Raw genomic sequence first — 13272 nt, forward strand, 5'->3', positions numbered from 1 at the left:
GGAACAGCTGCAAGGCCACATTGACAGGTGACCCTGCAGCTGTACGGGGATGTATAGGGCGTTTTTTTTGTGGGGCCAGGTGTACTTTTTAGATATACCTTTTTGGGAAATGTTTATTGCTTAGATCACCTTTTATTTAATTCAGAGGCAAAACAGAGAGAAAATCCTGGCAGTTTAGCACTTTTGATTTTGACGTTCACTGTACATAAAAATATTAGTAGACCGGGCATTTTCAGACACAGGGATACCTAGTGTGTATGTTTCACAGTAATGTTATACTTTTATATGTATTCTAGGGAAAGGAGGTGAACTTTTATTTATTTTATTTTTTATTATATTTTTTTTTAAGTGTTTTGTTTTTTTTTTACTATTTTATTATCCCCCGCCTAGGGGGCTTGAACCTGCAATCATTTGATTGCAAGTCCCATAGACGGCAATACAAGTGTATTGCCGTCTATGGGAGATTCTATACATTACTATCGCGGAGTGTCATAGACCAGCCGCGATAGTAATATATATCTATGACAAGCCTCGGAGCCTTCATTAGGCTCCTGGCTGTCATCGGAACAGGTCGGCTCCTGCGGCCTTGCCGTGCAGGAGCCGGCCTGCATCACTAAAGGTATGGGGCCGGTGGGGACCGGCCCCGGGGCTAACTGACTGCCGGGACCTGCGGAGGAGGAGCGGATTTGCAGCATGGCCGCGCTTCCACCGCTGGTTTTCTTCAGCGGCAGTAGCGCGGCAATCTGCAGGCCCCGGCAGCTAAGACAGTCCCCGGCATCTGCTGTAATAGACCGGCGGATGCCGGGGAGTGTCTTAGCTGCCGGGGCCTGCAGTATTGTCACACTCCTTATAGTCTTATAGTCCGAAAAATACGGTATATCTTTATATAGGTATTGGATGATACCTACCTGGTACTACTGATGGTGTCGGGTACAAAGGTAATAATTGGGAGTCAATCCTTAACTTTTCACCAGCTATCCCTAAACCACACCTTAGTAATGAATGCTGTTGATCAGGCAAAGGCCATATCTAAGTTGGTAAAAATGTATTAAAATAACACAGAAGTAAGAAAAAATTTTAAATAAAAACTCCACTGCACAACTTTTTTGACCATTTTATTAAGAAAAAGAAATGAAAACAAAAACACTGATCACCAAGGTAAACCAAGTGATCCAGCATAACACGAAAGACAAAAAACAAAAACACCAAAAGAGCTGCATGAAAAATAAAAACTCTATACTCATCTACAGTAGTGCAGGGACTACGAAAGCTACATAAAAGTCCCTGCACTAGATATGTGGCTGGGGTTTCTCCCGATCACATTGAAAATAAGTCACAGAAGTCACTTGAATGGCCAAGGTAGAGAAATTAAAAAATAGACGCCCGCCTGATTTTTTTCTCAGTGACCGTGAAATACCCAATGACTAATAATGGGTCAGTGCGCTGTCCGATTCTCACAGAAAGTACAAGGACAGAAAAGTACTTAGTGTGATAAAGCAGTAACACATACGGAGGCATTGCGGTGACAATGAGTATAATAGTAGGCTCTATAACGCTGTCTCTGAACTCTTCCCTACCGTGTAAACATTGCAGTAGGGATTGGCCCGCCCCCTAGACATATAACCCTGCCCCTTCTAACTATATCACGTCTGTAAACAGGGAGTCAAATGATCCAACACAAAGAAAAGAGCCGGAATTTCAATCGCTACATTAAAGTTTCCAGAGATCCCATATACAGACAACACAGTGCACTTTCTTCTCTTCTTGTTCAAGGAGGAGATGATGGTCGTCCACCGTTTTACTGTTACTGGAGTGAATGAGGAAAAAAAAGAACAAATAACAGGGGGCGCTATACACAGGTAGTTTAATCAATATCTTACACAATTTTCAGATTTTGATGATGGATTTAAAAAGAGACCTTGAACAACCTATGTAAGATGTGATTTCTTTGATGTGCAGTTAGATGAGTTTTGATACAAATAATTTAAACACATCTATGATTAAATTTCCCACATTCTGGACATGGCTTCTATCTTGTATGAATCTTTTGATGCTGAAATAGATTTGATTTCTGATTAAAACATTTCCCACATTTTGAACATGAAAATGGCTTCGCTCCTGTGTGAGTTATTTCATGTATAACAAGACCTTTTTTCTGAGCAAAACATTTCCCACATTCAGAACATGAATATGGCTTCTCTCCTGTGTGAGTTCTTTGATGTGCTTTAAGATCTGATTTACGAGCAAAACATTTCCCACATTCTGAACATGAATATGGCTTTTCTCCTGTGTGAGTTCTTTGATGTGTAACAAGATGTGAGTTCTGAGTAAAACATTTTCCACATTTTGAACATGAATATGGCTTCTCTCCTATGTGAGTTCTTTGATGTGTAACAAGATCTGATTTCCGAATAAAACATTTCCCACATTCTGAACATGAAAATGGCTTCTCCCCTGTGTGAGTCCTTTGATGTTGAAGAAGAATTGATTTCCGAGCAAAATATTTCCCACATTCTGAACATAAAAATGGCTTCTCTCCTGTGTGAGCTCTCTGGCGTTTAAGAAGACCTGATTCCTGAGTGAAACATTTTCCACATTCTGGACATGAAAATGACTTCTCCCCTGTGTGAGTTCTCTGATGTTCATCACTATTTCGGTAACTTGTATTTCGCTTAGCAATTTGTGATGAATCAAAAGTCAAGACCTGTCTAATAGGATCAGATGATAGATGAATCTCCTGAAGGTCTGAGTTTATATCTGAGGTAATGACATGTTCTTCACATGGATCTTGTGTGATACCATGATCCTCTGCTTTATAATCTGTAGATATCAGATGTCCCTCTGAGCTCCTGGTACAGTCATCTGACAAGAAGAAAACAGATTTTACCATCTTTATATAATAGAACATTAAAAGTTATGTTCATTATTTTATACTATTTCTATCTAATAATGTCCACACATATTTTAAGGCATTTGGCAATATTAATTTCACAAAGGACAGTGACACTAATTCTATTGACCGTAAATGGCTAATGTCTAAAATAACAATTTTTTTATTGGTATGCGTCAAAATTACCAGATATAAACTTAATAATCCAATAGATCAAGGAACAACCAAATACTGACCATCCTTACACTCTATACGGTCTATGTGTGGGATATATTGATCATATGGGGTTCATGCCATGAATGGCCAAGGGAGTTAAAGGAGCAGGAATGATATTTAGACTAATCTGTGCCCACTACATATACATCCGGACCCTTAATTGTCCAGTACTAAACGAGTCATAAAAGGAGAGTTTTCTGTTTAGTACCAGAACACTGCGCTCCCGCTGACTTCATGAATACTACATAATCTATGTAGCAAGTCTCTGATGTGTACCGTCTTTGAGAAATTTAACGCATACCAATAAAAAATTATTATTTTAGATATTAACCAATTACAGTGAATACATTTAGTAATATTCAATAATTAACCAAGACCGGTGGCAAAACAGATAACAATCTAGCAGTAGACCTCGGAGCTCGGACCAGTAGATCATGATGTCTGGCCACCAGGCTGTTCTGCTGCAGTTTCCTGCTGGTGAGGCAAGCACCTTCATCGGTCCATGTTGCGGTGAGATGGTCACCACTCTTATCTAGTGAAATGCTCACTGTAGAATCATAAAGGATCCAGTGAGTCAGTGCTATTAGGTGGTGTCTGTCTCACACACTCCCTGACACCTAGACGTACTTTACTACAGGAGGAGGAGCAGTATGGTCATGTATGAGGAAGCCATGGCTTTGGGGTAAGTGTAAGATCGGATGATGATTGCTATTGTTAGCTGATTCTAGGAGTGGATACCAAATATATAGGAGGACGAGATCTTTACACGTTCCTTTCTTTATAATCTTCCAAATGCCAAGCTACCTAAATTCTGCAGGTCGAAATGATTTCAGCGATGCCAAATTTATATAGTTTTTGTTTTGCTTGTTAGAACTTTTTAAAAATCAAACTTTGAAATATAAAAACAATTCTTGGTAGATAGACTGAGATGACGCTCAGAATATTACACAAATCATGACAGTTTTTTTTTACATCGTGCTGCCTCTACCTTTCTGTATTATAAAAATGAGTTTCTGTCTGTCTGTTCTTTATGCGCAACCAAACGACTGGACCGATGTTCACCAAATTTGGCACACAGATACTTCAGGTGTCCGGGAAGGTTTAAAACCAAGCCCCAACTTGCTCGGACGTACCGTTGTTGAGATACAGCATTCCCAAAACAATGACACTTCCCTTCCCATTAGCCAATACAAACCTACAAGTCTTTCACTCATATTGCAACTGCAATGCCCATGGTCACTCCACATGCACAAATAAACACTGATATCCAAACTGAGATACATGCATCAGAGGATTAGATACATGGCTCAGCACACAGTACCACACACCGGAGGATTAGATACGCACTTCTGCACACTGTACCACACCCCAAAGGATTAGATACCCGCCTCTGCACAGAGCACCACACGCCAGTGGATTAGATACGCACATCAGCACACAGTACCTCACACGGAGGATTAGATATGCGTATCAGCCCACAGTACCACATGCCGGAGAATTAGATATGTGTATTTGCACACAGTACCACACGCCAGAGGATTAGATATGCGACTCTGAACAGAGAACACATCAGATCTTTACTACAGGTTGCCATAGCAACCCAGCAATTTTTCTTCACTGCTGTATGTCAGCTTTAAAGGGGCAGGGTGCTGTGGATGACACTGTTACACAAGATCACATTCACACAGCTTTACACAAGCCATCCATAACAACCAATCGCAAGTTTTTCACTGATAACTAAAATGGGATACACATGATCACATGACGCTGCTGGACACACACACATAAACAACACAAAATACACCAGTGCAAAAATGGGCAATTCTTATAAGGCCGCTACACAAACAAAAAATGAAATATACCCGTGCGAAGAATCCTCCTGATAGTCTCTTATATATAAAAAATTGAGTTTCAATCCGTCCGAGTGTTCTCCATGCGTGACCAAACAACTGGACTGATCTTCGTCAAATTTGGCACACATATGCATTAGGTGTCCGGGAAGGTTTTAGACCAAGTCTCAACACTCTTGGACATACCGTTTCTGAGATACAGTATTCCCAAAACAATGACCTGCATTAGCCAAAACAAACCTGCACTCATATTCCAATTGCCATACACACGGTCACTCCACATGCACAATTCAACACTGATATCCAAACTGAGATACACGCATCAGAGGATTAGATACACAGCTCAGCACACAGTATCACACATCAGAGGATTAGATACACAACTCAACACACACAATATCACAAATTAGAGCTTTACTCCAGGTTTCCAGAACATTCCAGCCATTTTTCTTCACTGCAGTAGATCAGCGTTAAAGGGGCAGATGACAGTGTTACACAAGTTCACATTCACACAGCTTTACTCCAGGTATCCTTAATAACCGATCGCAGGTTTTCGCTGATATCCAAATGGAGATACACATGATCACATGACGCATATGAACACACACAAACAACATTCAAAATACACCAGCGCAAACCTGGGAAATTCTTATGGGGCCACTACACAAAAAAAAAATGAAATATACCCGTGCGAAGCCGGGTCCTCCTGCTAGTATAGTATACAAATGTTAGCAAGTACAGAAATACTGTGGACATGTGACCCATAGAATCATGTATGTATGATTGGTGGAGATGCTTTATCTTATGCAGACTCCGCCTTTCTCACAGGATCCGCCTCTATATGTGCTTATACCATTAGGTCGGCCATACATGATACACTGTCACCTAAATGCTTGCTTGGCTGAAGCCATCTTGTTCTATCTCCCATACACAATAGGCCAAGCATGCATGTACTAACGGGGAGATGGGAGAAATCTGCTCCCAGACATCTGATAAGGGGCACATCACCTGCAATAGCTGTAGGGGGTACAAGCTATTCCTCTCGACTGCACCAGAAACATATACCCTCGGAACAATCGTACATGTATGTGTTTTCAATGGGGAGAGAGGAGTAAGCCGCTGAAAAACATGTCTATTGTCAGATTATATCCAAGGAGAAAGCAGGTGATAAAGAAATTGTCCTCATTCACATTGACATATTTCATTATGGGGTCACATTATTTATCATATATGAATAGTATATAGCTGAATGGGGGTGTATATAGCCAAAAAATCTAACAGGACACAGAAATCTACACAAAACTATAGTAGTCGGAGAATGAGGAGAATCTGTGACTGTTCTGTGGTATATTCAGTGGTGACTCCTCACCTGGGCAGTTCCCTGTAGGAATGTCCTCCTCACACTCCTCATCACCACTCACATAGGGATCTTCTTTTATTGCTGTGGCCAAAATATTGTTCAGATCTTTACCCTGAAGCTGTGAAATAAATATTGTAAGTCAGCGAATAGGGAAAGAGACACAAGGACTTCACAGCCCATCTACACATCATAGGGAATATCTCCATCTACCTGATCATCCTGTGGAAGAAGAGGACTGGGACATCTCTCCGGTGTTGTCCTCTTACTGGATCTACCTGTAGGAAACACAGACAGGGACTGAATTCATTCTGTACATACAAATAATGGAAGTCCATGTGTATATAGTCATGTCTATTACCTGCTGATGTGAGGGGCTGGTGGTCCTCCATCATCGCCTCCTTGTACAGATCCTTGTGTCCTTCTAAATACTCCCACTCCTCCATGGAGAAATAGACAGCGACATCCTGACACCTTATAGGAACCTGACAACACAATGATACAGTCACACCCCGACCCCTCCAGTTACTGTATAATGTCCCAGCATTCCCAGCAGTGTCACCTCTCCAGTCAGCAGCTCCAGCATCTTGTAGGTGAGTTCTAGGATCTTCTGTCCATTGATCTCCTCCTGTATCAGGGGATGAGGTGGAGACTCCGGGATTGATCTCAGAGTTCCTCCATATCCTTCGTACACAGGATCCTGACAGCGCCCACTACAGTTCTTCTTCACTACTGTGTAATCCTGGTTATGGGGAGACACATTAATAAATCTCACTACATACATGTCCAGAGTCCATCACCTCTCCAGTCCTATCATCTGTTATTACTAGAGATAAGAATGATGTCATGATGACATCATCAGAATCTCTCACCTCTCCAGTAAGCTGGTAGATGATCTCTAGGGTGAGATTTAATAGACTTTCCGCCATCTTGTTCTTGTCTCTTTCCATCCTTGATGGATCAATCAGGAATATTCTCTTATATAGAAGATACTGAGAGGATTCTATATTGTAGGAACCTGAATGGAGAAAAGATGAGACAATGTAATAAATACACAATATTGAATGTAAATAAAACACAATTATTGGAGATAATAATGCGGCGTTCACACAACGCTGTCCGCCCTTTGGGTTTCCGCCCTAAGTCGGATATGCATGACTTTGAATTTGTGCACGGCTGTTCACGGACACTGGCAGTGGCGTAACTAGGAATGGCGGGGCCCCGTGGCGAACTTTTGACATGCCCCCCCTCCCCCCAACCGACGCCGAAGACCTCGACCGACCCCCTCCTCCGCACTCTATTATGTCCCTTAGTAAGCCTTGCACACAGTATTATGTCCATTGGTGGCCCCTGCACACAGTATTATCCCCCATAGTGTCCCCTGCACACAGTACTATCCCCCATAGTGTCCCCTGCACACAGTATTATCCCCCATAGTGTCCCCTGCACACAGTATTATGCCCCATAGTGTCCCCTGCACACACAGTATTATCCCCAATAGTGTCCCCTGCACACACAGTATTATCCCCAATAGTGTCCCCTGCACACACAGTATTATCCCCAATAGTGTCCCCTGCACACAGTATTATCCCCAATAGTGTCCCCTGCACACACAGTATTAACCCCTATAGCGTCCAATGCACACAGAATTAACCCCAATAGTGTCCCCTGCACACAGTATTATCCCCCATAGTGGCCCCTGCACAAAGTATTATCCCAATAGTGTCCCCTGCACACACAGTATTATCGCCAATAGTGTCCCCTGCACACACAGTATTATCCCCTATAGTGTCCAATGCACACAGAATTAACCCCAATAGTGTCCCCTGCACACAGTATTATCCCCAATAGTATCCCCTGCACACACAGTATTAACCCCTATAGTGTCCAATGCACACAGAATTAACCCCAATAGTGTCCCCTGCACACACAGTATTATCGCCAATAGTGTCCCCTGCACACACAGTATTATCCCCTATAGTGTCCAATGCACACAGTATTATCCCCAATAGTGTCCCCTGCACACACAGTATTAATCCCTATAGTGTCCAATGCACACAGTATTATCCCAATAGTGTCCCCTGCACACACAGTATTAACTCCAATAGTGTCCCCTGCACACAGTATTATCCCAATAGTGTCCCCTGCACACACAGTATTAACCCCTATAGTGTCCAATGCACACAGTATTATCCCCCATAGTGTCCCCATATGTCCCACTGTGGACAACTATAAACAATTATTATACTCTGGGGTCTGAAAAGACCCCAGAGTATAATAATCGGAGACCCGGGGGAATAAAAACATCAGAAACAGTTGCTTACCTGTTCCTGTCGGCCGCCGCTCTTGTCCTACTTTAATGACGTCGGACGTCACATGACCCGGGAAGCAGGCCTGGGTCATGTGACGTCAGAGACATCAGACACGAATGACGGAGGCCTGACAGGATCGTGGAGAGGTAAGTAACACTGTTTTTTATGTTTCTTACCTCTCCCGGGCCTCCGATCATTATACTCGGGGGTCTGCAAAGACCCCTGAGTATAATGATAGTGTTTGTGGGGCCTGCGGTGTCACTTGCCGATCCCGGCCCAGCCAGGATCGGCAAGTGAATAGGGCCTGTAACGGACTATTGAAAAAAACCGCAGCGGTAGCGGCTGTCACCGGGCCCCCTAATGGCCCGGGCCCTGTGGCAGCCGCCTCCGCTGCCTCTACAGTAGTTATGCCCCTGGACACTGGTGTTTTGCTACCCTCAAATGTAAAGCACCATGGAATTAATGGTCTTTATATAAATAAACAATACTACTACTACTGCTACCACTAATAATAATATATAAAGCCATTCAAATGACTGATAGCAAGCCGTCCCCTATGCAGTTTCTCCGGGGATTAGGACAGAAACTCAAAGAGCAGACAGGGGTGCAAGTTATTACAATATATGTGAGATTCCACCTGCAGTTCTTCTTCTCTTCATCTCTCGGCATCCGCTGTAATAACTTGCTGACTTGGGCTGCACTAATCTGAAAAATCTCTGTTATTTAAGCAGGTTTTTCGTCTTATACACAATGTCCCTGCAATTATCTAAAAAAGAAAACTGCGTTGTTATTTAGGGGTGTTTTTTTTTCCTGCTCTGTTCATACAATACACGGTGTGATGGAGGGCGCTATTCTGAAAAAGTATTTGTTTCTTAAGCGTTTTTTTTTAAGTTGTTGTTGCTCATAATTATATTTATTTGCACACAGTTTTGCAGTCTGCCCTAATCTAAAAAAAATGAGTGACCTAGCTCTAGTCTAATAGTCACTGACCAGGTTACACTTTACGTTACACAGATACTGGCAGGGTTTCAAAGAATATTAGAGTTTTGGGAGCAGGGTCATCTTTACTGCTGTTATGTGACTGGCGAAATATGTAAGGAGCGCCACTGATCAAGTAGGGAGCGGAGGTCCTGAAACACACAAAGGTAAGTAACCGAGTATAGGGATGTGTAAGAGGAAAACAGCTGAATTCACAGGTAACGGAGGGAACCATCCTTCCATAGACAAACATAGTGATAGTGGAGCAGATGTATAGGGGCATATGGAATATTTAGGGGAACGGCTTCCATCATAGAAGGGTTCATTGTATAACCAGAGAAGTTACCATAGTCCTGTAGTGTGTGCGGATTAGTAAGGGTGAGAAGGACGTCATCAGCGGAAAGTCTAATCTTACAATCTCTATCCGGTATTCTTACTCCTGTAATGTCCGGTTAGAGCGAATCTTGGATGCCAGAGGTTCAATACAAAGGGCAAAAATAAGAGGGGACAGAGGACCGCCCTGGTGAGTAGATGTATGGGGGAGCTAAACCACTGAGAGAGGGAATAGAGCGCTCTAACTGCCGAGAGGAAAACCCCCCGAGTATCTCTCCAGAGCGGGAAACATAAAGGATCAGCCTAAGCAAACAAATATACAGTCCCATGTAAAATACATCAGTCCCCGATATACAGTCCCATGTACACCCCTCACCCTCTTATGATGCACTCAGGGCCGGTTTTAGACAAAGTACATACAATATAGTCACATTCTGTTAATTCAATGTGCCACAGGCCTATTACTGGTATTTATAGGGGTGTTCTTAATGTTTTTTAAGTGGTTGTTTGTAAATTTTTAAGGTTTTTTTGCCTAGACAAACTAGTTACTTCTGTGCTTTATCTTTAACCCCTTCCCGCCGATGGCACTTTTTGACTTCCTGACCAAGCTCGATTTTTCAAAACTGACATGTGTCACTTTATGTGGCAATAACTTTGGAACGCTTTAACTTACCAAGGTGATTTTAAGATTGTTTTTTCGTAACACATTGTACTTCATGTTAGTGGTAAATTTTGGTTGATATGTTTTGTGTTTAATTATAAAAAAAATTGGAAATTTGGTGGAAATTTTGAAAAATATGCATTTTATAAAGTTTGAAATGATGTCCATTACATACAGATAGTCAGACCGCCAAAATTATATCATAAATCTCATGTCCCAGATCTCCGCTTTATGTCGGCATCAAACTTTAGTCACCCTTTTAATTTTTACGGACATTATAAGATTTACAAGTGAAACAACAATATTCAAAATTTTCAAGAAATTTCCAAAACCCATTTTTTAAAGGGCCTAATCCAGTTATGAAAGCGTTTTGAAAGACCCTTGTATTAAAGCCCCCCATAAATCACCCCATTTTCAAAACTGCACCCCTTAAATAAGCCAAAACAACATATACCTAGTAATTTAACCCTATAAGTGCTTAACAGGAATTAATACAAAATGGAGGTGAAATTTTCAAATTTGAATTTATTTTACTAATATTTTCGTTTAGCCCTAGAATTTGCACATTCACAAGGGGTTAAAGGAGAAAACGCATCCCACAATTTGTTAGGCAAGTTCTCCCGACTACCATAGTACCCCACTTGTGGGTGTAAACTAATATATGGACGCACCGCGAGACGCAGGAGGGAAGGCGCGCCAAAGAGCTTTTAGAGGGCAGATCTGGCTGTGATCAGTTTCAGGAGCCATGTCGCATTTACAAAGCCCTTGAGGAGTCAAAACAGTGGAAACCTCTAGAAAGTGATCCCATTTTGAAAACCGCACCCCTCAAAGAATTTATCAAGTGATGTAGTGAGCATTAGTAACCCCGAAGTGAATGTGTAAGCTGTGCGGAGTAAATTGGGTACACCAAATCCCATTCTATTTTCCCACCAGCTCCTATGACGCGGATGGGGAAGAGGGGCATTCTGGGGGATCAGCGCTGCTGTATTATCATTCATAATCTCTAAATATGGGGTGTCCCCTGAAAACGCTCGCACCGCTTACACATTTCCTTCTAGTCGCAGCCACTTATGTCTTAATGATTTGGCGACTTTTGGGGTTTTTGTCTTCACATTGTACAAGGTAGATTTTTATTTTTATTATCTGGCAATCTGGCCATATGAGGGCTTGGTGTTTGCGGTATTAGATGAGCTTCTCAATGCCACCATTTTGGGGCCTGTAACTTATTGACTACATTTTATTAACTCTTTCTGGGTGGGATGTAAAAGGAAACATTAATTCTGGCATTGCTTTTTAGCATTTTTTTTTTTTCCCGTGCAGCGTACACTATAAGTAACACGTTACCTTTATTCTGCGGGTCGGTACGGTTACGGCGATACCTCATTTATATGATTTTTTAATGCGTTGCTATTTGTGCAGAATAGAATTCAATTCAGGGAAAAAAATCTATTGTTTTTGCATCGCCATCTTCTGAAAGGCATAACGTTTTTATTTTTCGCTAGACAGAGCTGGTTGAGGGCTTATTTTTTGCGGGAAGACTTCTTCTTTTTATTGGTACCATTTTGGTTTTCATCTGACCATTTGATTACTTTTTATTGAACATTTTGTAAGGGAAAGGTGGTGAATAATCATTATTTTGTGCGGTTTTCTACGTTTTTTTTTTACGACATTCGCCGTTCGGGTTAAATAATGTTTTAATTTTATTGTTCAGGTTATTACGGATGCGGCGATACCAAATATGTAATGTTTTTTTCTATTTTTCTTTATTTTAAATAATAAAACATTTTATATGGGGAAAAAGGGATTTTTGGGGCTTTATTTATTTATAATTTATTTTAAACTTATTTAAACTTTTTTATTTTGACTTTTTTTTCACTTTTTTTTTTCTGTCCCCAGGGGGGATTGAAGCAGTGATCGGCTGATCACTGCTTCAATAGAGATACGCTGCAATACACGTGTTACACGTGTATTGCAGTGTATAGGAAGCTGTCAGCCTGTGTAGACGCACAGGCTGACAGCTTCATTTACGGCAGGATCAGCCAGGTGCGAGGACGGGGTAAGTGAAGGGGCAGACCCGGGGTCACTGATCAGACCCCGGGCTGCCCCCTACGAACACCGGCACCCCCCGAAACCGGCGCGGGGGGTGCCGATCGGCACCATATGACATTGTAACCCCGGAGGTGCCGGTGGTCATGTTGATCACCGGCATCTCAGGGGTTAACACGCGCGATCGGACCCGGTTCCGACCGCGGGTGTTACGGGGCATTGTCAGCCGTGTATTACGGCTGTCACCCGCTGTGCATGGTGCGCACACAGTTTCTGTGTGCGCACCATGCATCCGCAGTAACAGTACGGCGGTTTGCAGGAAGCCCTTCCCTGCAGCGCCGTACTATTACGGCGAATGTCGGGAAGGGGTTAAAGATCAAGTGCAAAAGCAACAAGGCACATGCCCTACTCTATACACTAAAAAATATTTATATACATACAAAGTTATCAAATAAGACCACTATACCAGGACTAAATACTGTCACATCACCCGCTGACCGCTATACCAGGACTAAATACTGTCACATCAGACACTGACCGCTATACCAGGACTAAATACTGTCACCTCACCTTGTGACCGCTATACCAGGACTAAATACTGTCATGTCACCCACTGACCGCTATACCAG

The 13272-nt window shown here is 42.2% G+C and overlaps 3 protein-coding genes across 3 annotated transcripts in view; all 3 read right to left on the minus strand.

Moving 5' to 3' along the window:
• LOC142190458 (oocyte zinc finger protein XlCOF7.1-like) overlaps positions 1-13272 on the minus strand; it is a 383441-nt gene that overhangs the window by 241452 nt on the left and 128717 nt on the right. The window contains exon 2 of the mRNA XM_075262294.1: positions 7186-7331. Within this exon, the coding sequence (XP_075118395.1) occupies positions 7186-7263 (78 nt within the window). The 5' untranslated portion in view covers positions 7264-7331. The remainder of the gene's footprint in view (positions 1-7185; positions 7332-13272) is intronic.
• The window catches only part of LOC142190474 (oocyte zinc finger protein XlCOF29-like), a 339394-nt gene that overhangs the window by 188194 nt on the left and 137928 nt on the right, over positions 1-13272 (minus strand). The window lies entirely within an intron of this gene.
• On the minus strand, positions 2018-6504 carry LOC142189084 (uncharacterized). The gene is made up of 3 exons (XM_075262125.1): positions 6490-6504; positions 6326-6434; positions 2018-2862 (listed from the first exon to the last, which is right to left on the minus strand). Exons 1-3 carry the CDS (start codon positions 6502-6504, stop codon positions 2030-2032), a joined length of 957 nt encoding a protein of 318 aa, XP_075118226.1. The 3' UTR covers positions 2018-2029.

The sequence above is a fragment of the Leptodactylus fuscus genome, chromosome 1 (genome assembly GCF_031893055.1).
Source record: "Leptodactylus fuscus isolate aLepFus1 chromosome 1, aLepFus1.hap2, whole genome shotgun sequence".
In the NCBI taxonomy this organism is placed as follows: domain Eukaryota; kingdom Metazoa; phylum Chordata; class Amphibia; order Anura; family Leptodactylidae; genus Leptodactylus; species Leptodactylus fuscus.